The following is a 25,333-nucleotide window of genomic DNA, read 5'->3' as shown; positions in this document are numbered from 1 at the left end:
GGGGCATCAGAACGTGTTAGGATTGCCGTAGACTTTGTCTCAGGAGCATCAGAGGGGTCATGATTCCCGTCTCTGTAGCCACAGTTATAAGCTGTGAAATACCTTTTTGTTTGATCAGGCTGTGAAATCTTCCCCTTGATCCATTGTTAGCTAGTTTAGAAAGACTACTCTCCATTTCCATATTTTATGGGCCTCACTGTCTCTCACACGTTTTAGCTTGCTATAATTATTTTTGAGATCATGGTGAAATTGTATTATTTAGCATGAATTCACGAGTGTTGTACTTAAGAGGTATTTTAACATAAGCTCATTTAAGCTGAGCCTAATACACCGAGTTTAAATGTTTAGAGGACCTTGTGTGATCATCTTGTGTTCTCCACCACCAATCATCATTGTAAAGGCGTTTCACGTGACAAATACAAACCCGACATTAAGTCGAAAACCTTTAAAATGGCATGTGGTAAATGAGTAAGTCTGTTTTCTTTTGAAAAATAGCAGGAAGCATGTTTTAGCCAATGAGAAGTCTGTGTTTTAAACAAAGAGATTCCTTCTACAAATGATCTTAATAGCAGCTGCCATTTTGTTTTGGAGCAGTCCTTTGGGGGGGGTTCCCCTCCCAAAGTGGACACTACTTAAAAACTAATGGAATATAACTTAGACTTCAGTGTTTTTTGGGGAAATCACTCAATGCTTGTGTTGGCTCTGAATAATAAAAGCTTTTTAAGGCAACTTCATTTATGTAAGTATATTTTTTGGGTACTTGAGGTACAGACTTCAGTGACACTAGCAAATCTGTCAACATTTCACTGCCATTGATTACGGTTTTAGTGAAAAATAATAATACCCAATTACGTAGTTTCCTTTTTTTTTAATGGTCTGTACTTTAATTTAAAACATATTTGCAAACCCCAAGCATGTGTGGGAGATGAAGCTGCAAATCAACACAATTAAAAATAAATGGACCAAGTACTATAACCATATCTATAAGAATTAAAAAATAAAAAATAAAACCTTAAGAGACAAAAAAAAAAAAAAAAAAAAAAAAAGAGTGCACAAGTTTAAATGTAATCACAGAAAGTACTCCAGCTCAGAGCGGACATATGGGTTATTCTCATCATTGGGGACACGGGAATAATGTGCAATCAGCGCATCCTGGGAGCCAATGTAGATGGAATTATAAATCTTCCAGTACACATCACGAACCTTCCGTGCTGGATGGAACAAACCCTAAAAAGGGGAGGGAATCAAAATCAAAATCTAGTTGACAGATTTGAAGTCAATTGAAAGAAAAAAAAAAAAATCTTCTAAAGGGTCAATTCTTCTTTTTAAATTTAACGATGACTTACCTGCAGGCAATACTGTAACATCCGGCATGGTCCGATAGCCACACGAAGTCCCTCAAGGGCTCCCATTACGGCTTGGATAACATGTGGTGATGTTTCAAAAACATTAGGCCAAACGTAGTTGAGCAAGTGGTTGAGGGAGTCCTCACAACCGAACCCGTACACACCGAGAGACATATGTTGCACGACAGCACAGGCTGTCTGCCTGTGCACAAGGTCTCTGTGAAGGAAAATATTTATAGTTGACATTAATTTTAATAAGCAACTGGAATAAATAACTAACACTACAAGTATCAGCGATTACTTAATTCTGAGCTCACCTGTCCATCAGAGCATCCTCCAGTAATGGGGTGACAGCATAGATGTAATCCTTGCCCATTTCACCAATATATTCAAATAAGAAGGAGAGGGATTTGAGCACACCATTCTGAACATTCAGTTCAGGTACGCGGTACTCGTTCATCAGTGCTGGGAGTACGGTGAAGGGTGAGCATGTTTCTGCCACGATGGCTATCGCTACTGTTGTACAGACTCTGTTTTGACGCTCCTGAACCTTCAAGTTGTTAAGCAGTGTAGCAAGCACATCATGAGGTCTAGACAAATCAAGAGGGGAAAAAAGGTTAATGGTTTTTGTTTCGCCATCAAGCACCGAAATGGAACCAAAGCAATACAAGATAGTTGCTTTTACCCGATTGCCTTAGCAATGTAGCCAAAAGTGTTGACTGTGGCTCGGCGGATTGCTTTCTTGTGAGCTTTCAGCAGCTCCAGCAGTTCGAAACAGATTCGCATCCACTCCCTGGCAGACACGTACTCTGCACCTCTACAAAAAACAAACAAACAAAAAGTTACAGAACCTTTCAGCCTTGATGTACAGAAATATTACAAGATGTCTGCAAGTACTCAAGTTAAATTTAATACTTCAAATATACTGCCTGGGGGGGAAAAAACAGATTTAAAATAAACAAATACTTAAGAACCATTGATTGGATAATTACTGCACTGATTAATATGTTTCAGCTGGTAAAAATCCTTTTAACCCTGACGTATACAGTAAGTAGTTTCTTAAACAACCATGCTGGAAGACATCTATGATTATGGAAAAGATGTTGCTGTGTTTCAGAAGGGTCAAATTATTGGCCTGCATCAAGCAAAGAAAACTAAGAAGACTGCTGAAACTGCTGGAATTGGGGTAAGAATGTGTTATGAAAACTTGGAAGGATAGTGGTGAACCATCAACAGAAGAAATGTGGTGGTGGATCTTGACTGACCATGATCGGAGATCACTTAAAGTTGAATTGTTTAAAAAAGTAGAAATTGTGACCATGTGTAATTGTTTAAGCATTTCCACACGCAATTAACATACAGGATTGGGACTAATAAGTCAAATTACTTGTTATTGAGGCTAATCAGAAGAAAAGGCTTCAGTTTGTTAGGGAGCATAAAGATTGGACTCTGAAGCAATGGGAAAAGGTCAAGTGGCCTCATGAATCCAGATTTACCCTATTCCAGAGTGATGGGCGTGTCAGGGTAAGAAGGGAAGCTCATGAAGCGATGAACCCATCATGTATAGTGGCCACTGTACAGGCCCTCTGGAGGCAGTGTTACGATCTAGAGTTGCTTCAATTGGTCAGGTTGAGGCTTAGCAAAAAAAAGTTATGAGACAATAAAGTCAGCGGACTACCTATCTGGACTGAATGACCAGGTTATCCCATCAATGAATTTTTTCCTTCCCTGATGGCCCAGGCATATTCCAGGATGACAATGCCAGGATTCATCAGGCACAAATTGTGAACGAGTGGTTCAACGAACATGAGGAATCATTTTCACACATGAACTGGCCACCACAGAGTCCTGACCTTAACCTTATTGAAAAGTCTTTGAGATGTGCCCAAGTGACTTTATAGAGTGGTTTAACTCTCACATCAATACAAGATCTTGGCAAAAAATTAATGCCACTCTGGACAGAAATAAAATGTTATGACCTTGCGTTTGTTGCGACATGACAATGCCATGGTGAATGCATGCCACCATCAAAGCTAAACGCAGTCCAAGGAAATATTAGCGTGCGGCCAGGCAGTGTATATTTTAAGACCATGTTTGCAGTGCTACGCCAAATAAAGTTTGTAGAATTGCCAACACAATAATCAAACTATTATTATGGCCACTTCTGTGTTATGGGTACTTACACCATGCAAGTGTGCAGAGAGCACACTTTTTGTATAACTTTGCTTAAAATGCCACAGTGGCTAACACGGTCATACTGGAACATGAGCAGCTGTTGTGCTCACGCAGCACTTTTACCTTTTCTAAACCAACATTTAAAACTATGCATGTTTAAAAATGCAATTTCCATCAAATGTAAACTCCAGGACCAACATACACCCTGTACTAACAGCACATGAAGCAAAACTGACCTGTCAGCAATTCTGCCCACGAGATCAATGCAGTTTTCTTGCACCTTTTCATGTCTGTTTTTCAGGATTGGTGTCAATCGAGGAAGTAAATCCTTAATTGGAGGCGTCATCTTGTGCATACCTGAGCGGAAGGGTTAAATCAGTATTAGAATGATATAACTTCCACAACGCTAATAACATTATTTTCCCAAAAGTAACATCAATATATTTAATCACTGAGAATTAACCAATGTTAGATATTTTGTTCCTTTTTTTTTTTTGCTTTAAAGATTAACAAAACCCCCAAATAAACTTTTATACTGACAGATAATATCCATACAAGACATGTTTGAGTGTTCATTTGTTCATGTACACATTGTACAAGTTTTATTTTAAAAGAAAAACAACGCCCCTGGGTGCTGACATCTTACTCTCGCTGAGGTTCAAATATCGCACTCAAAGTACAAATCATAACATCACCTACACGACTTACTGAGGTTAGTGTATCTCGTGGATACATCACTTCTAAATTGTTGCAAACAACCCTCAAGATGCCCACGTGTCAGGCGTCTGGGTGTAAAAATAAGTCTGATAATTTTGTGACATGCTTGTTTGTTTTTATTCACTGGGAAAAGCGAGCTGTTTTTTTAAGATGGCAAGAATCGCATTGCTATGGCAACAGGACTGTTTACTTGTGTATGCGTTATCTAGCCGAGTGAGATTTAAACTTCATAAACGTGAAGACTGTTACCAGTAAAAATCACATGGTTACAGAAAATCTCTGAGTTTGAGAATTAGAAGCTTTTGTCACATATATGTTACAGCACTGTGAAATTCTCTCTCTGCATTTACCCCATCTGAAGCAGTGAAAACACATGTGCGCACAGAGCGAGACAGCACGTGTGACAGAGAAAGAGAACAGTGGTGCCTGGGGAAATTTTTTTTTTTAAGAATTGGATGCCTTTAGTCGATAACCCTGTCTGACAAAGGTAAACAGCGTTCTAGGGTGCCGTTAATGTCACAGGTGGCTATCCGGTTTTAGTGCAAATGGCTGCGTCTAGGTAAGCGTATTTTTTAGCAAAATGGATAAATTGTTCACGTTTTAGTTTGAACTGAAATGTGCTGATGGCACATCAGGTCACTTGCAGTGATCAGCAAACAGCCTTTATTTTTGGGTTTTGTTTGACTTTAATAATATTAAGATGTTAAGATTTGCCTTCACTATTCTGACAAAATAAAAAGAGTAGAGGCAATTTTCACTGGTACCATCGTTATTTTGTTTTGATTCTAGGCATGAAAAGTTGATACTGCCAAAAGGTTTTACCAAAGCCAGGCCTTTCAATTACATGAAACCTGCGACGGATAACGTCGTAGGCGCCCAAATTAAAAAGGCACCCAAATTAAGGTCAGGCGCCCAAAACATGCCACCAAAAGTAAAAAAAACCGAAATGTTGATTAAATAAACTTGGCTGCATAAAACCCAATGTCTTGACTTTCTTCTTTAAAATCACCAAAATTAGCGAGAATTAGCGTGTACTGCTCGTAACTGAAGCGAAACCCGCACCATTCCCATGTTATTCCGGGTTCGTCAAACTAGCCGTAAGCCTTGCACACAGCACAAATTCTCAATCAACGGCGATCGGCACGCCATGATTTTATGGAAGAGTGAGACTCGCGTACCAATGACCAGAGTGGGATTCCCACATTATCATCACAATGGTGCATATTGGCAGATCGGCGACCTCTGGCCTTTTGCACAACAAGAATAGCCGAACATGCGCATCAAAACAGAAAGCAAAAAGCCAAGAACGCAGCAGATTAAAAACACAAAGTTTGTTTCTCCACTGTATCACAACGGAAAAAGCCTAAATTTAGAAATGCAGGGTGTAGCCCAAATTATGTAACTGAAAGGCCTGAAAGCGCACTCTTTTTTTTTTTAAAAGAAATTATGGAGACCATTGAAAATAAGGATGAAACAAGGCTGTACAAATTACTTTTAGGTATTCTCATTAGCAACTTGCTGCCCATTACCAAACAGGACACACATACATACTGTATACGAGCGCAAAACCACAGGCTTCTGCACCTTGCACATCAGAAAAGCTGATTATACTGGATAAATGACATACCAATGACATTAACAATAGCTTTAAGAGCTCCAAGGATGCTTCCAAGCACTTCAGGGTATTCCTCTCCCAGGTACTCATACAGCACTACACCCAAATGACCCATCAGCTTCTCCTGTTAACAATAAGAGAGAGCAATACGTAACAAATTAAACTAGAAAATAAAACCGCATTAATGAAAAAAATCCTGTTGTTACATGTTTAGGAAGCCGTGATTTGGGGAAATTATTTCTCCCTCACCTCTTGACAAGTCTTCATAACCACAGCTGTGCGAGAAATGAGGTCAGCAGCCTGCTGACGGACTTTGGCCGACTTATTGTTGAGACGCCACAGGACAGTACCACAGATCTGAGGCAGGTATGGCTTAACTCGCTTGCCCAGAGCATTCACCACTGTTCCAAAACCATTCAGCATCACAGAGTCCTGGTGGAATACATCAATACCACAGATTCTAATACAGAGAAGCCACTGAAAAAAAAAAAAAAAAAACCACCCTTTAAAAATAAATAAATAGTTCTACCCTTCATAACTCACCTCAGTGGTCTGTTCTTGGAAAGCATACAAGATGCCATCAATAAGCTGCTCCTCTAGTTTGTGGTCAATATCTGCTGCACCCAAGTTACCCATGATCTTCTCTATCGTTTCCATCACCATCTTTCTGTACTGCTCAGCTTCATCCTTCAAGTCGTCCACAATTCTTGAGATGATTTCTGCTGCACCAACTTTGTTGGCCAGCTCTACTGTAGTGTCTACCAACTAGAGGAAAGAGACAAGTGGCAAAACAAAAGCCATAAGGCGTTACTCAAACAACTAACAAATTCAAAAACTTCTTCCCTGAAAATGATTTCAGCATACCTGTCTGTAGTTACGTCTGTCCAAGGCCATACGGTGCTGCCAGAAGTGTTTAAAGAAAGGGGGCAGAATCTCTGTTTTGATGTAATTGGCCTCCACACCATCTGTCCCACAGCACTGCTTCACCACCTGAAAGAGTGACGGACAAAAGTCTGACTTTGTTCTATAAAATTACAGAGTATCCAAAACCATTAAAATATAGTTACGTTCTAATGTTACAAGTTCACCTAACCTTCAGGACAATCTTCTTCATTTCCTCATCTGGAGACTGGAACTCTCGAATGAGGATCAGCATCACTTCCCTTGTATAGTAGTTGGCATACTCAGCATCCATAAGCGGAATCAGGTACCCAATAGCTTTTAAGAAAGCAGCCAAACCCTGAACAAATGCAAATATTGTTTACTCCTGTTTCATCATATTTATATTGACAATTGCTAAACCAGAGTGTAATATGCATCGTTACTCATAAATCTGTTGAGATCATGCTCACCTTGCCTCGGTGCTGTCTGATACCCTTCCAAAGAGGCTTGAGCACAGAGTCAAAAGACTCGATACCATAGGGTGTGGCAGCCTCGGCAAGAGCAGCAATGGCCAAAGCACTGATGGTTCGCACTTTCTGCTGTTCATCGACGAGACCTGTTAGGATAAATACAGGTTAATTAACAAAGGGTTAAAAGAAGAGAAAAGAAAAACCCACAACAAAACCACTGCCGACTGTAAAGGAGTTTTGATCAGAATTCAAATAGATGTAATAATTTATCTGATGCTGCAAGTATCACAAAAATACCCAGCATGCCATGATCCTATATAAAAGTTTACATGACCATTAATATCACATACTGACCATGTTCAATAATCTCCACCAAGCTGCGGAGATGAGGCAAGATGGCACAACCCATGAGGATGGCAATCTGCTGCACAATTTTAATGCCTGTGTGTCGAGCCTGCCACGACTTCTTGCTCTTACACACAGCTTTGAGGAAAGGCAGGAGGGAGGGAATACCCAAAGCAGATGCCACAACAGCAAAGGCACGAGCTGTTGTGTTTCTCACATACTCGTCCATGTTGTCAATATCAGGCCTCATTGTGGAGATCATTGTGGCCAGACCAGCAGCCTATATGAGGGGAAAATAAATAAATAAATGTCAACATTCAAATGAAACACCCAATTATCACTAATAGATGCATGATCAGGATTTTTGCCTACCTTTGCCAAATTGGAGATTATCTCTCTACCCTCTACTCTAGCATAGTAATCTTCATCAATCAACAAGGGTTCGATCACCACAAGGATCTGGAGGAATAAGCCACAGATGAGACAATTCATACGTAAAGAATAATTCCTATGAAATTAGTATTTAACAAATGTTACGCCTCACCTTGTGGACATAAGGTCGAACCAGGTCATCCAGTTTGTACAAGATGCGGTCAATGACCTTCACCAACAGATGACGCTCCTGATCTTCAAGAGTTGGAGACATAAGCAGGGGCAGAATCTGATTGAAAAGAGGTCCAGCACCAAATTCCCTGGCCTTGTCTGTGATTTGCCTGAGAGCAGCCTAAAAGTACAGCAGTGATGGTTAGAAATTCATGGTCAGATGAGATGAATGGAGAGGGGAAAAAAAAAAAAAAAAAAAACACTACAGTTCAGCACACATCAAGTTACATACCTTCCTCATGGGAGGGGTGCCATTTTTTATTTTAAGCAGCAGCTTCATGATTTTGCGCTCCTTCTGCTCCTCTGGACTCAGAGTGGACTCGTCCACCTCCACCTGAAAAAGACAAAATAATCCTTTACTCCTCCAAACAATCAAGCTTTAAAGGGAATTACTGATCATATAATCAAGAATCTCACCAGAAGTTTGTCAAAGTACTGGATGTCATCTGGTTTTAGGAAAGGCAGGTTACCAGATGGCTGGTCATTCATCTGTTTGGTGGTTCGGTCTTCAGCTTGCATGTGGAAGCCAGTCATGCCGCCGATGGGTGTTGGGGTGGCAGCTAACTTACGGGCAGGAGTGCGGATGGGCACGTAGCCTGCTGGTGGGGGCAGCACCTGGTGGTAAAGCAACATAAAACTTGTTAATGTTCACGTTAATTATTTTAATGACAATTACAATTTCTATCACAAACTGGCAGGATCAACAGCGTACCTTGTAGCCTTCTGGAAACATGGCGTCCAGCTCCTCATCAGTCAATGGGCGGTTTCGTTCATCAATCTCTCTCTCCCAGCGCCATGCTTGAAGCTGCTCAGGAGTCATGCTCATCAAATGACCTGGGGGGGGGGGGGGGGGGGGGGGGGGGCAGTCATTATATACACAACCCATGCATGCCTCAACAGACGCCTTAAAAAAAAAAAAAAAAAACACTTTTCTGGAGCAGTCATACCTGGAGTGGGTGTGGCCATATTCATAGCTGGTGTGCCAATAGGGGTCTTTCCAGGGGTGAGCAGAGGGGTGGAGGAGCCCATCTGACTGGTAGGAGTCTCATCCCAACGGGACTTTCTTTTGCTTGCTCCAGGAGTTGGGGTCTCTCCTACAGACTCATCCCCTCTGTCTGTACGAGGAGTCTCAGCCCAGCCACTGCCATGGCCAGGTGTCTCTAAAAAGGAGAAGGCGGCAATTTAAAATAATAATAAACTATTAATTGATTTGTTTCACTGGTGTTCACTTTTCAGGACAGTTGATTTCAGACCATTTACAAACCTCTGTCTGTCTTTGGTGTCAGGTCCCAGCGGTTTTTGCGCACGCTTGACGTGGCACCTCCATGGCCGGGTGTGGCGTGCCCAGGAGTATCTCGGCCAGGAGTTGCAGCGCCAGCAGGAGTGTGGCTGGGTGTGGGTTCCCACATGCGTGAACTGGGGGTGGCTCCAGGAGTCTCGCTACCCTTGGGACGACCAGGTGTCTCATCCCAGCGACTGTTTGAAGGTGTGTGTCCAGGTGTATGTCCTGGTGTCTGGAGAGCAAAAATGAAAATTAAGCTTTATTAAGCCCCCACCACCACCAGCCAAACTTCTAAGTTAGATATACCTCTACTGTGCCATCTGCCTGATCCCAGCTGGACACTTTTTTTGGAGTAGCGTTTGGGGTCTGGTCAGCAGTCTGGTCCCACCGACGCTTGCGTTTGGGAGCAGCAGCTTGAGACGCAGCAGAGTCATTGACTGCTTTCAGGTCACCTGATTTTGCCTTTTCTGCCATCTGCAGCCTGATTTCTCTCTGTACCAAAGAAAGATGAGGAAATATAAAGAACACACCTTAATAAAACCTTCTTAACATTTGCTCATCAATGTACAACTAAGGGGAAAGGGGGGAGAGGTTTCTAGTTTAAAGAGCAGGGCTGTACATCACATGTATAATTGTATAAAAAAAAAAAAAGGTCTGCGAGACGAATGAATTTACAGCAGTAGAACCCATGTGACACAGTCTTGCATGCGTGAGAGAGACAGAGCCGCTTGTTTGTGTTAAGTAAGGGTTTTGTGCTTGTGTGTGATGTGAATCAATCACGCATTGCTATTCCACTTGGTAACTGTAATCTATTATGCAAGTTAAAACCATGTCCACATCTGCAGAGAGTCCATACAGCCACCACCAATCCCCGTTTCCTCAGTGAGTCAAGCCAGCTAGCAGTGTTGGTCAGTAGCTTTGCTTTAAGTAACAGTGTTACTAGTTTAACTCCATTTTTCAGTAACATGGCAGTAAAGTCACCGTTTTCGAAACCAAATAGCTGTTCAGTAGAGAAGCTCTTTTACTGATAAAGTAATGCGGTTGTGTTGTATTTCTGAAGCTCAAGCTCATTGGATCTTCCTGCAAAATCTGAACGTGAAATGAATAAAATACTGCTATCAAATTGAAAGATCACGATTAAATGCAGGAATAAAACATTGTGCGTTTGTTTTTAAAGATGGTAACCAGATGTTTTATACTTGTGCTATAAAACCAATCAACCTCTGTAGCACCAGTACTACGTGCAAAAAAAAAAAAAAAAGGTACAGCCCTGAAAAGGTCAGCAGGTTTTGTATACCTCTTCTTTAGAAAGATGCTGCTCCTTCATCACATCCATATATGACCTGGCAGGCATCTTGGGATCTGGCGTTTTGCCCCCTGCACAAAAGAGCACCAACAAAATGCAAAACAGTTAGCCAGGCACAGGCTACCACCAGCATTTTCCTCACACTGCAAAGTCAACTGACCTTCATTCTACTCCACACAAATCTGTGACTTAATGTCCTCTCACATAACAGGTTGCATCACAAAACAGCTTAACGTTAAAATACTCCTAACATTCATAGCTTAAAAACAGGCAGGTACATAGTGGTTTATGTTAAAGAGAGGAAATAGCCATCAATTTTGCAGGGTCCTGGTCTGTGCTCTGCAGTATACGTACACTTTCAGTGCCAAGGGTCGGGATGATGATTTTCTGCGATCACAGAAAAAACGTGGAAATCGCGGAATCGCTTGTCCGAAATGGAACTGCCATTCTGAAACGGAAAACGGGTTTCTGTCGGCATCCAGTTTCAAAACCCGAGAAATTCAATCCACGCAGCTATACAATAGGTTTTTTGTTTGGTTGGTTTTTTTTTGGGGGGAGGAAGCGAAAAGAAATCGAATCTCAGTGTAAACCGGGTTGTCAAACTATCAACATCCCGCTATGCTGTAAATGACACTAGGGCTTATAATCAGTGTGCACGCAGATTGGATTAATTTATAATAAAAAAAAAATTAAAAAAAAAAGCAACTGAGGATAAGTGGGAACGCCTCACCCCGGAAAATCAAAGCAGCTCACAAAGTTGAGGCTCGGTTCGGGTGAATCCTGTGGAAGCGGTCTCCCGTCTGTTTCTTTATCAGTTATCAGGTCATGGGCAGGTTTCCCGATAACGCACTTTAGAGCGAAAGAGCGAGTTTAAAGACACTCTTAAGCAACGAACGTTGTCTCTGTACATGGTTTTCCCGAACTCACTTGTAAGAACGAGTCTTAAGAGCAACTTTGCAGTGCGCCTCCTCGATATAGGCATTAGTAGTTGCTAAAGGCATTAGAAATACTAAAGGCATCAGCAGTTGCTCAGTCCAATCGATGAGGTCACATGGTGTTCGTTTTTAACCAAAAACCAATGAAATATAAAGTGTTAAATTATGTTAATAGATTGTACCGTCGTTAAGCATTACATATATAATGTGGTAATTAATAATTGAAACTATTTTACGTACACTTTCAGTGCCAAGGGTCCATCTGCAGTCAGACTTCAACCGGCAGAAAAGCAGCCTAGAAAATTGCTCTTTACCATTAGTAACACTTTGGAAAATGGTTTGAACTCACACACAACAGTATAGAACCTGTGATGCCCTTGTCACTCACTGTACTCAAACCTCATAAAACTACAGCTCTGATTAGCATTACAAAGCAATACAATTGTGTTAAGCTAGATTTGTACTCTTGGGGGAATGGGGAGAGAAAAAAAAAGTGTTAAAGCACTTATGTGCATTTTAAGGAGGTAGATTTGGATATCTGGATCTTGATTTTTTGTTATCAAAAAAAAAAAAAAAACAAACAAACATAGAATGAGTTGGGCAAAATAAATTAGAAATGACAAAATGGGGAGAGGTGACGCTGAAAGGAAGTTTGTATGATTACTATATCAGAACTTTGGGTACAGAGAGTTGTTGAAATTCTGCCCCCAACCACCCCAACAAAATACTCCTAAATCTGATAAACTCTCTTCTCTTTGTTCACCATAACCCACACAGGATGAGGTGCTGCACCCTTAAGAGTGTGCAGACAGGACTGGCATAGCAGTACTGCTGTAGGAGAGAAATTGAGCACAATTAGTATGGGGCTGTGGAGTGTTTGTACACAGATTCTTTAAGATATATTTCTATTTTAAAAGATAAAATAGAAATATATTTACACAACACTTTCGCTACATGCAAGGTGACTTATCCAGCGTATAATTAAATTCCTAAGCTGACCATATTCCTTGCTACATGCATCTGAAAAATTTCTCCATGCGACGGTATCAACTAGTGCATACAAGTTTGCTTCATATGCATCTTCCACTCTTTCTAACCATCAGTTCATTAGCAATTAATGAAATATGCAACTACAATGTTGGCGAGCACACCAAATGCTTTACAGTCATATGGTGTCGTATAGTAACTGCAACGCAGCTCTTTCAAAATAAAAGCGTGTCTAAAAATGGGGAGAAAAAAAACAAACAAGGCTTGTTACTAGAGTAAACTAACACCAGTCTGGCCATCTGTGTGAAAACACTGATTTGTTTACCTCTAATAACAAGAGTTTTAAATAACTGATCAACAATATCGGCTTCTCAGAACTTCCATAGAGCTCTTTCTTTTAGCAGCGTTTTGTTTTCACTTAAGTTGCTACCTAAATATATACACGCTAAGGATGCTGTTCTGACAAGCAATTGCTTTCATTTCTACAGAACTCTTTTCTGACTGCCTGCCTGGCTATTTTAAAAAAAAACACTCCAGTATACATAATAATCCATTAACCCTTCGAAACACACACACCTACCTGCAACCTGTGTGGTTGGGTCTACAGACTTAAAATAAAAAAAGCCACCACCCAACTAACAGTTCCCACAGACACACAGCACATCTAATCCTTTGTAATATCCCATAGTCAGATCTGTCCAATTTGTTTGTAAATTTGTGATGTTTGTAACTGGAAAAGGTCATGTAACCATTTTTAAGTCTGGGAGAGCACAACGTTGGGTAGTGTTCGAAGGGTTAAGCACCAAAACAGCTGATGTGGACCAACAGTGCACTGATCAGTATGGACAAGGATGGGGCTATGAAGTCAAATGTTGCATTTACCATCTGCAAAAGGATCATGACGCTCAGGAGAGATGATCATCTTTTGCCTCCGTCTCTTGTACTCATCTTCACGATCTGAGATCTTCTGAGGCCGGTGCTCGGCAAAAGGATCATACTGTAGAGGAAGAGAAACTTACAGTCAGTACATCCAAACAGTTTTAGAAACAGACTGCTACTGTTTGGTTATTTATTTAAAAAAAAAAAAAAAGTTTGTTTGCCAACTTCCGCATTTCATTTTTAGTTTTCAAAATAAAAAAGATTATGATTTGAAGGGCACAAAATTGTTGGCAATAAGCACGTTTTGCATGTCCTGTCTGATGAGGCGGTGGCGGATTAGTTTCAAAAATGTTCATGAGAACGAGAGTCAAGACCAGTTGCCATATAAATTACGCATCTTGAAACAGAATTTTAAAAAACAGCGGTTTCTGCAATACCACAAGACAGGTTTGTGAAAGCTCCAAAAGCCTGAGCATACTTGATGCAGACGCGACTTCTAAAGATGAAGCAAGTTCAAATACTCTCGGGCCTTTCAATTACATGAAACCTGTGACGGATAACGTCGTAGGCACCCAAATTCAGGCCTCGAAATTAATTTTTTTCCCTACTGTCCCAGAACTGTCCCAAAAATAAATTCCAACTGTCCCAAAATGAGGATGGACTGTCCCAACCTGGTTTTCAGGAAGTATGTAATACAACAACAATAATTTGTTGTAGAGCGAAAGAGCTCTACAACAAATTATTTTGCTTTTGTGGGCATGGCCCTGCAAGTCTTGCAATACATTATCTCTGCTTTATAATCAAACTCGACAAAGTCCTCCACTTTTCCAAGAAGTGCCTTTTCCTCTTTGCTTCATATTTCCTGGAGGCTGGCACTGTGTCCTTAAGTGCCAAAAAAAAATAACTATGCCATGAAGCTAAATTGACAAAGTTCAATCAATGAATTAATCAATTTCTTTCTGACAAAGAAAAAATACAAACATGACAACATGCCATATACACAGTCACTGACAGTCACAAAAGAAAAATAAATAAAATAATCTTGGTCATTACAACCAGGAACAGTTTATTGAAATCAGATTGAATGTCAAACAAGAAATTTAGTACCTACCTTATTGTAGGTACTAAATTTATGAAAAATTTATACACTAATGGAATTTCCCTTACTTTAAAGTTTAACCAAAAAACTAATTTGGCGCCAATAATATTGAAGTGGAAGAAAAAATACCGAGGACTTGGACTTGCTGGCCGCTTGCCTGAAAGGCTGTTGTCTGTGATCGTTCCCGAATCCCCTTCAGCACTTCCATCGGCGCCCCCCTCATCTGTAGGCCAGCAATCGGGCTGAACGTCAAATGTCACTGAAGTTGTTGGAGCAGTGACTGTTGAACTTGGAGCAGTGACCGGGGCTGTTTCGGGCGCTTTACCTCTGTGTGAGGTCTTGGACGACTTCACTGGCCACTCGCCCGAATGACCTTCGTCAGTGATCGCCCCCAAGCCCCCCTCCCTCCTTACGTCGGCGCCCCCCTCATCTGTACGATCTGGAGGCTGACAATCGGGCTGAACAACATTGTCAGGTGTCACTGAAGTTGTCGGAGCAGTGACTGTGGCCATCCTTGTCGTTCCCATCGACGCTGGGGCGTCCCGCGAGGAAAAAAACATGAGAATTGTCCTCTGCGCCATGGCCTAACATCACAATATACTGATATTTCTGTTTTCGGCAATTCCACTCGTCATTTCACAGGAAACTTGGCAAAGTTTACTGAAACTCACGAGGTAGCTCGAACTACACCGTACATTCCCGAGCTTTGCCGGTTTACCATATTTGGCATTGTCAGCTGATCTCCCGAACATCACCGAGCTCACGATTCTTTACGAAGATCGTCCAGAAAGCGTGATTCGGGATGATTCGTGCTAGGGAGTTTTACCAAACGTATTCCGGAAATATCCGAACATTAAACAGTTGCAGTTTGCCATATTTGGTGGATGCCTTGATTGGCTGGAAGCTGTGATTGGTTGAATGTTGTTTACATGGATAGAACGTCGGCGAACTGGCAGGAAAGTGATTCGCACACGCAGTGTAATAGTGCTGAATACAGATCAAAGGCGATGGGCAGGGTCACGAATTAGCACGTCTCTGGCTCCCACGCATGCTGTAATTGCAGAGCACAGATCAAATGCGGGTGCTTTTTGGGAGCCAAAAGCTGGGTCACGCGCCTGACAAACGAATGAAGGGCTGATATTCCGATGTTGATTATTTTTCTACTGTCCCAAAAATGTCCCAAAGTGATTTTTTAGTTGTCCCAGCCTAAATTTTAGTGGCCAGTGGCCATTGGGACACCGTTAATTTTGAGGCCTGAAATTAAAGGTCAGGCACCCAAAATATGCTACCAAAAGTATTTTTTTAAAAAAAACCGAAATGCTGATTAAATAAACTTGGCTGCATAATACCCAATGTCTTGACTTTCTTCTTTAAAAACACCAAAATTAGCGAGAATTAGCATGTATTTCTCGTAATTGACGTGAAATCCGCACCATTCCCATGTAGTCCAACGAACCCCCAGAACTAGTCGCAAGCCTCGCGCAGAGCACGAATTCTCCATCAATGGTGATCGGCACGCCATGATTTCGTGGAGGATCAAGACTCATGTACCAATGACCAGAATGGGATTTCCACCTTAGATAAATCATCTTTTATGGCGGTTGAAAAGACTGAATAAAAGAGAGCTATTCGGGACACAACTGTGTGTATTTAAGATACAGCTTGCATTTTAAATCCACACAGTTGTGTAAGTGTGGGTGGAATCAGTGGACAGGAGCTTGGTCCTCTTGTTGATGGTCTTAGACACTGGCCTTTCACTTAAACTAAGATTTTTTATCTGACTACATGCTGTGAATTGCACTGCCGATTCTTGTGATGTGACTGAAAAACCTTTTGTGTCGCAGGTCTGCTACAGGTTTGTCTCTTTGATGGCAACAGCGCAGAACTTGCTTTTTCATTCCCAGGCTCCTTTCCTCCAGGCTCTCTTCAGGCCCCAGCACATCTTTTAAATACTAACTGTATTCTAATTATTTTTGTCATGTACATCAAGAGGGATTAATGCTGTAGACATTTTTCAATAAAGGTAAAAATAACATTCAGAGACTTCTTTATTTATTCATAACTTTGTAGCTAAAAAAGCAGCAGCAGATTTAAACACAGAGTGCTGGGAAAACAGCACTTTGCACGTGCAGAAAAGCCCAAATTCAGAAATACAGGGTGTAGCCCAGCGCTCGAAACTAACGGTGTCCCGATGTCCCGGGGACCATAAAAAATGTCATCGGGACACAAAATTATCATATCTGGGACAATCCCGGGACAATGGAAAAAAAAATAGATCTAGAAAAAAAGTTCTACATTAATATTATTTACAAAGCCGTAACACATACGTAGACATTCACCTAATTTGTCAATTTTAATTTTAAAACGTTAACAGCGAAAAATACATAGTAGCTACACTTTCGATGCACCTGCATCAGTAGGCTACAGAGCAGCGCATTCTGTTCTAGAATCTTCGGCCGGAGTCCGCATTATATGGACTTGGAATGGAATTGCTACCACACACGCTGCGCCGACTCTTGCCAGAACAAAAATGCTTAAGTGGTTGAAGCGGACCGACCGCGGGGAAGAAACTGAAAGCCCAGACATAACGTCTCCGGGACCTTCAGGATCCAAAGTGTCATCGCCTGGTCTGCAGGCAACGCTAGCAACTGAATGAACTTAATGAACACTGTTAGACACGTTATAAAATACAACAGGAATGATGTGGATGATATTGACGGAAGATAGCGTTCAACAGAATAGTAAGTGAGTTTTCTTGGTGTCTTTCTAGTTCAGAAAGTTTAGTCAGTCAGCAGCACAACTAGGCTCGGACCTGCCACTATGCTGATGTTGCTAACATTTGCAGCGAAAGTTCATAAAATGGATAACGGAAAGTTCATAAAATGGATAACGGAAAGTTCATAAAATGGATAACGGAAAGTTCATAAAATGGATAACGGTAATGGATAACGGAAAGTTCATAAAAATGGATAACGGTAATGGATAACGGAAAGTTCATAAAAATGGATAACAGTAATGGTGAAAATTATAAGTTGGCCTTATAAGTGCCAACAGATATTCAAGGTATAAGTAGATGAAATGAACATAAAAGGGGTCTTATTTTCAACTAAAGTGTACTGCAGATGTAGGGAGTTGAAACATTTTCTGAATGAGCTAGTTGGCCCCTTTAAATAAACGGGTATCTATTCATACAGTGAGATCGCCAAAGTTTAATAAACTGAAAATGCAATAACTGTAATTTTGAAGTAGATGATGTATTGGACATGTGTCGCTTGTGTCTTGTGACTTATTGTAAAAATGATATAAAGGGTTCAAAATCGCATAGTTACAAATATAATAGTAACTTCATATGATAATATTAACCACTGGTTATTTCAGAGAGGAAAAAAATGGGGACACTATTGCTTCCATTTGGGACAATACAACACAGAATTCGGGACCACTGGGGGACACAAAGAAAAAAAGTTAATTTCGAGCCCTGGTGTAGCCTAAATTATGTAATTGAAAGGCCTGACTTTGATTTTGTTTTAGCCATCACATACAAACATGAAAAATCACAGGCTTTGTCACAGAGTGTTTGTCCACAGAGTTCACCTGGATAGTGTGCGCGACCGGTACAATGCAAGCTACCCGTTTGCTCCACAATTGCACAGTATTGTCTGTAAGCCAGCTGAATGTCATCTCTGAGTGAAATATGTTGAAGCCTTTAAACACAGCTTCTTTTTGGTAAATTTGTTGTATTTGCATTTTACACTAAAATTTCAAACAAGTTATAATTCACATTTCCATAAAAACACATGCAGTCACGTTGTTAAGGCCCAAAATAGCATGATGTTCAATTTTGACTATGTTGTCCATCCATACTGTGGACCATGACACAAAAAAGCTGAGAGATTGTGTGTACCACAGTGATAAAAGAAGAAAGGAGAACATTTCAAGTACCTGCTCATCGGACTGAGGAATGGAATTGAGTATTGCCACCGGAGCATGATACCCCGGTTTCTTCTGGCCAAGCAGAGTTGTAGAAGAGTCTTCCTCATCGTCCTAATAAAATGAGCGAGAGAGAGAGACTGTTTCAGTCTTGCACTATTCCAGATCAAATATATTCAAGAAGTAAAAAAGTGATCAGACTTGTACAAACGTCAAAATGCAAAACTGGTGAACGAGCAGTAAAAAAAAAAAGTTTACACCACAAGTCCAGCCACTCTGACTCAGTCATCACTTGAAGAAATAAATCACAACACAGGTGTGAAAGAGATGACTGAAACACTTACATCCTCCTGCTCATTGGCAGCAATAGAGGTGACATATCCAGCAAATCGACTGTCACTTCCTCCATAGATCTCCTGGTCGTAGTAGCCGGTAGAATCGAGGCCAACACCCTGAGACCCTTCTTCGATCAGCGCCGCCTTCATGCCCTGGATCTCCAGGATCTGTGCCTCGATATCTGAATCACACAAACACCACACATGCTTAAAATACACACAACATACAAAAACGGTGGTCTTTGTAACTCTCTTGGCCACATGGCTTGTGCTAATTAAGGAGGAACTGAAGTCATTTTTAAAACTTTATTTCTTAATTAACATGTTATTCAATTACATTTTCAGTTTTATTAACCTTATCTCGTGACTCTTGTTGGCATATTATATTACACTTATCAGCCTTTTCAGTTTTTAGCCATGTTGAATGTAGTTTGTATGGTCCAAGGCAGACGTCGCTTATCCGCACGATCTTCACAAGACTTGCGCAAGACTTCAAACATGGAGCTGTTTTGAAACTGTTTACACAGCAGCCAGATCGCCATATCATTCCAATTTAGGTTAATTTCGAGATTTGCCAGCTTCATCAGTGATGGAGTGTCAGTCCTGTGAGATGTGGTGAGTGCACCTGAAGGCGCACTGAGCAGACTCCAGCACGCGCCTGAGCTCAATCAAGGAACTATGTATTTGCCTATTTAAGGACTGTTCTGATGCATTTGCATTGTGAAGTATTACGATACGCATGTACGCATTACCGAGTCTTTCTACCCGTTTTGATTTCCTGTTTCTCGTTCTTGTCCTCACTTAGCCTTTGATGTACTGTTTGCACCTCGACTGACCCTTTTGTCTGTATTCTCGTTTGAGATCTAGCCTGCCGTTTTGGATTGTTTGCCTGTGTATATACTCTCACTGTATATATGTTCTGCACTTTATTAAACTATATACTTCTACACATACATCCACCTCCCTCGTGCACGTGGCATGGAGATTATTCCATACGACTTCGAACCAACAAGGAGCAGAGAAGAGTTGGAAGGACGACATAAGGACTAGTCCGCCGCGCTGGTATTTACGTCATTACTGTCACACAATTAAAAGGTGCCAGATCAGGCGGCTGGTGGGTTTTCAAAATAATAAATACATATCATACTGAGCGCATTTCCCACATAATCCTCACTAAGGTTTCGGATAGCACTACAAAATGGGGTCACCACTATATAGTGAGTAAGGAGCGATTTCAGATAAGGAAAAAGTCCGGCTTGGTCACATCAGCATTCAAAGGAGGGCACGCACATCTTTTGACAACATTGGCAGATCTTGGTCACTTTGATTTCCGCTGTACGTTTTACTTCTGTCCTATGAAGTCTCGCACAGCGAATCTCGTTTACGGCCATTGCTTTGATATATGGACTAATATATTACATAGCATTTTTCAAAACACTCATAACTTGCTATAGCAGTGACAAAATAGCCGTCAGAAATGCATTCCTATATTTTATAAAATGATATAGAACTTTGATAATTTAAAAAATAAAATTGCCTTCAGTTCTGCTTTAAACAGAAAGACAAATGTCCACCTACATTTAAACTGGGATTGGAAGGAATTCACTACTCTATACAAAGTAGTGCTCATAATATCTGTCAACCTCTTCTTACATTAATAGGAGAAATGATGGGCTTTTTATTACTTCCTCACATGTCCCTATTTTCCCTCCAAATTTTTCCCCATTGTCCATTTTATCTATTTGTTGTCTCACACATACACTTGTACTGTATACAGTGTGTTCGTATCAGTGGTACAGGACTGATTGGGGGCTCTTTTGGAGCTATCGATGCTATCAAAAAGGCAAAATAAAGACTTGGACACAAAAAAATAGACGATGAACAACGTAAGCTGCATAAAAAAAAACCTAGCACGATACTAAATATAAAAAACACAGAAGATGTGAGCCGATACAGTGGAGAAAGCGGCATAATAATGAGACATGTCGTCCTGGTTGTGTTAGCATCAATAGCAAATTAATTTTATTCAAATACTTCTTAGACCATTAGGAATTCGTTTTACACATTCATACGTTGCTCAAAATTCGCCAGAACAAGCGTTTTGACAATGCTGTAAATTCAAAAGCACTCAGTTTCCTCATGTTTATAGTGAGCTAGCGCCATTTTGAGGAAGAACCTCAGTTAGCATGCTAGCTAAGTCACAACAAAACACACCGCGAAAGAGATGCAGTTACTCAGCGCTGGTCTTTCTGTGGAGCACAGAAGCAAAAGCTCAGACGAAAAACGGCTCTCAAGACTTGAGTCGTTATTTATACGTGATGTATTTTTATTGAACAATGTGGTTTGTGAAATGCGCAATAGCCGTCGAGGCTAAGCGCCATTAAAACACGCACAGGCGCCATCTTGTTTTCAGCGCCGTGTTCATGCAGCACTCAGCCGCAACGCAACAACTTGACATTCATTAATTAAACCAATAACATGACACGCGGGTTTTGTTTTGTTTTTTTCTGGTACAATAATCACTTCAAAAACCACTCACCTTCGTGTGTTTTAGCGATCTTCGCCATATTTCTCTCTGTGTGTGTGTGTACACAAACCAGTTCTAGCAGGCCTTCAGTTTCTCCTACATCTTACAACCACGCATGCGCAGTAAAAACCTGGGCGGAAACAACCGTAAGCCCAGCCCAGCCCAGCACTCACATTATGATTTACAGGAAATCAAAGTACTGACTTTGATGACAAGGTGATGTGTGTGTCTGTGTGTGTTTTAATTGTAGATGTTTATATCAGTATGTTTAGTTTTATTTTAACTGCACATTGGAGCCTAGTCAAATGAAATTTCAATCTTCTGTGCTAACATATATTGACTTTGACATGATAATCAGCTTTGAATGTTCTTTTTGTAAATGTAAAGATATCTTTTTATCCTTGGAAGTATAACCACGTGATTAATTAAATGCTTTTTTTGTCACAAACTACAGTGAGTCGCTGTCACTGTTTTATACTATTACTTACTCGGGCAGTGCATTTGTTATTATGCTATGATGTGAGTTTACATTTGTTATTAGGTATGCTATGATGTGAGTGCATTAGGTTTTTGAGGTGGATGAAGTATTTCTGAAGTTTCAGAAGTGAGTAAGCTGTTTATTTAACTTTAGCTTTCCCTACGGCCCTATCACATGTAAAAATATTTTCACTAAAAATTGGAAATGAATTGTATGGTTATTTGTCCTAAGGCCACAGTTATCCATAAGTATGCAGTGTTAGGCTTCTCACAGCATAGGAATTTCAGCATGCATCCTGTCTTACAGTCTGTAGTATACTGAAATATTTTCGCCAAGCTATGCATATTTTTTTTTTAAATAAAATGATTATTCATCATTAATATCATAAATACATACTTCCGTTTGTTTTTTTATATAACAAACCAAACCGTTTGAATATCAATTGAAATTTGAGGAAGTTACGGTCATCTGAAAAGTACATATCGCTACCAACACAGTCAGTGCGTTTACATGCACATAGAGAGAATCGAATTTCTGCCGTTGCTCGACTGAAATCGAAGTTCAAAATGCCATGTATACACCTTAATTCGGCTGAAATTGAACCGAACTTGATTTCTCGGAATCGAGCTACACGACCTAGATTATGCGATTTCTGCCGAGCTACTTAGTGCATGTATACCCTATTGAGCTACGTATTCGAGCTACTTACTTCAGCACTGCCCCTTCCGGAAGTGACGAGTGACGAGACCACAAGCGGGAAACACAACAGCCTCGGTCGGCATGACAACGAATCATGACAACGGCATGAATCTTTTCTTTTTGTGGCATTGTTTGCACTGTTAAAATTTAGCTCACTTACTGTATCACCAAATACATCTGTACAGCTGTTGCATAGCTGTGAATTGTGTACATAAACAAGTCATTGTATTTGTGTGTGTGTGTATGTCCAACATCTGAAGAATGTCAATAAAAACAAAACAATTGAACTTTTTGTGTTTATTAAGACATAAGTTAAATTGTAAGCAAAAAAAATTTTTTTTTGTAAGCAAAAAATGGACTTGAGAAAAATATACAATTGTGCAAAATAAGTTGTCTTACAAAACAGTGGTCTGCGCAGGACAGTTTGTAGCCATACAGTCTGTTAGAGCAAGCCTAACAGCTTGAGCACGGAACTTGTGAACACGGAACTGCCAGTGTTGCCAGATTGGGCAGTTTTAAGTGCATTTTGGCGGATTTGAACATGTTTTGGGCTGGAAAACGTCAGCAGTATCTGGCAACACTGCTGATAACTTTGTTTATAGACCCTTTTCACGTGACGTCATGACAAACGCGGCCGCCATTTTGGACATGTACTACCAGTAGTTTACCACAGCCAACATTGAGGAACGGCAGCAAAGAAAGTGTTTATTTTCAGCAAGACTTCCATCATGCCACTATATTGTTGTGCACCTGAATGTAGTAACCATCAACAAACAAGGCAAGGGTTATCATTTTATCGGATCCCGATGGAGAAGATGGATAGCGGCCATTAACAGATTGGCAGCCCTCAGCATACCAGCGCTTGTGCAGTGACCACTTTGTTGGAGGTAAGACGAATAAAATTAGCCAGAAAAGGCATTACATTGCTGTTAACATTCTGTGGCGGCGAGTGTGTAACCAAATAGGCTAAAATAACCCATTGTAACCTCTTTGTTCTTCTGTAGTAGCTATTAGCTAACGACATTAGCTAGCGTTGTGTTCCTTTGCTGTTGGTAGACTGTAGGACAGATCAGAGGCAGTGTCCTACAAACAGCGCTTAATTTGAGGGGGAGCAAGCCGGAGCGCGCTCCGGAACCTTGGGCGTTGGCTCCGGCAGCTATTTACACTGGTTCCGGTGATCCGACACCTCTTTTGACTATGTAACAACAACAAAAACCCCAAATGATTAAATAAAAAAATGCAAGTTTATTTAGTGTTAATGTCTGATTTTGATATCTGTCTTGTTGGTGATTTCTCTCATGAAACGACATCCACAAAATATCTGCAGATGAACTTAATTTGTAGTGTTATTACAAAACATGCCCAGAAGCGCAGCGCCGCGCCCCCCCCCCCCTTTTTTTCCGCACCGGAGCCGCTCATCCTCTGCGCTCTGGACCTCCCACTTTACAAATTAAGCACTGCCTACAAATAAGTGTTCAAAACAAGAGGAACATGTATTTGTCTCTTAAATCCAGGCCGTTCCCTGTAATCTGTAACAACGGTTGGAGAAATTAATGGCAAATAGTGAGTGCACAAACCATAGAAGGTAAACTGTACACAGCGCCAGGGCAGTGTGATGGTATGTCTACTTTTAGATTGTGTTAGCTTATCAATGAACACACTCGTCACTCGACGAGTTTCACGTCTTTACGACGGATACTTAAATGTGTGTTAGGTATTATTGTTGCAGTCTAAGCAGTCATTGTAGCAGCTAGATGAGCGAGAACCGAAAGGGTCTGTGCCATAAACCGTTATTTCTGTACGGCGTTGCTAATGTGTCGTTACTGTTGTTATTTCTCCCTCTGCTCGCCCTGTAAATGCCCTACGTCGCTGGATAGCGAAGGTGTTTTCTGCATCTCGCTCTTTTTTCTTGTATGTTCTCCGTTTGTCGCCTTCCTCGCATTCAAACCAATTCGAGCCGAAGTCCGCTACATGTCCAAAATGGTGGTCACGTTTACGAAGGTCACGTGACTGAAAAGGGTCTATACTCTTGAATAGCTCTTCTTCATGATGACAACCGGAAGTGTACCAACACGATGGGGCGTGTAGCGCCACCTGTGGCTCGGGTGCACAATGTACCTCACACAATAGCTTGATTTCCTTGTGTGCATGTAGGATTGGATTTCTCTGGCACCCCTGCTGGGACCCTTAGCTCGATTACCGACAGTAGCTCGATTTGGATGTGCATGTAAACGCACTCAGTGCGTTTACATGCGCATAGAGAGAATCGAATTTCTGCCGTTGCTCGACTGAAATCGAAGTTCAAAATGCCATGTATACACCTTAATTCAGCTGAAATTGAACCGAACTTGATTTCTCGGAATCGAGCTACACGACCTAGATTATGCGATTTCTGCCGAACTACTTAGTGCATGTATACCCTATTGAGCTATGTATTCGAGCTACTTACTTCAGCACTGCCCCTTCCGGAAGTGACGAGTGACGAGACCACAAGCGGGAAACACAACAGCCTCGGTCGGCATGACAACGAATCATGACAACGGCATGAATCTTTTCTTTTTGTGGCATTGTTTGCACTGTTAAAATTTAGCTCACTTACTGTATCACCAAATACATCTGTACAGCTGTTGCATAGCTGTGAATTGTGTACATAAACAAGTCATTGTATTTGTGTGTGTGTGTATACACACACAAATATATGTCCAACATCTGAAGAATGTCAA

The 25,333-nt window shown here is 40.9% G+C and overlaps 1 protein-coding gene across 10 annotated transcripts; it reads right to left on the bottom strand.

The window, feature by feature from the left end:
* Positions 1–856: 856 nt before the first annotated feature.
* Positions 857–21,550, bottom strand: sf3b1 (splicing factor 3b, subunit 1). 10 transcript variants are annotated; one of them, XM_060929501.1, is made up of 25 exons: positions 21,446–21,550; positions 18,916–19,088; positions 18,584–18,685; positions 13,546–13,660; positions 10,733–10,812; positions 9,742–9,927; positions 9,418–9,667; positions 9,101–9,313; positions 8,866–8,987; positions 8,571–8,768; positions 8,386–8,487; positions 8,095–8,274; positions 7,923–8,009; positions 7,560–7,830; positions 7,206–7,351; positions 6,947–7,093; positions 6,718–6,843; positions 6,397–6,618; positions 6,103–6,285; positions 5,866–5,977; positions 3,758–3,878; positions 2,032–2,163; positions 1,664–1,936; positions 1,347–1,563; positions 857–1,227 (listed from the first exon to the last, which is right to left on the bottom strand). In XM_060929501.1, the coding sequence occupies exons 1-25, from the start codon at positions 21,471–21,473 to the stop codon at positions 1,069–1,071; spliced, it is 3,945 nt and encodes a 1,314-aa protein (XP_060785484.1). In that variant the 5' UTR covers positions 21,474–21,550; the 3' UTR covers positions 857–1,068. The 10 variants fall into 10 exon arrangements, with proteins under 10 accessions (XP_060785484.1, XP_060785486.1, XP_060785487.1 ...); XM_060929503.1 differs by lacking the exons at positions 13,546–13,660; positions 18,584–18,685; positions 18,916–19,088; positions 21,446–21,550 and adding exons at positions 11,096–11,590; positions 11,669–12,408; XM_060929504.1 differs by lacking the exons at positions 13,546–13,660; positions 18,584–18,685; positions 18,916–19,088; positions 21,446–21,550 and adding exons at positions 11,096–11,189; positions 11,917–12,408.
* Between the last annotated feature and the right edge of the window lie 3,783 nt (positions 21,551–25,333).

The sequence above is a fragment of the Neoarius graeffei genome, chromosome 9 (assembly GCF_027579695.1).
Source record: "Neoarius graeffei isolate fNeoGra1 chromosome 9, fNeoGra1.pri, whole genome shotgun sequence".
Taxonomy (NCBI): Eukaryota; Metazoa; Chordata; class Actinopteri; order Siluriformes; family Ariidae; genus Neoarius; species Neoarius graeffei.
The sequence above is the reverse complement of the archived record's forward strand: the minus strand, read 5'-3'. Positions and strand labels throughout refer to the sequence as shown.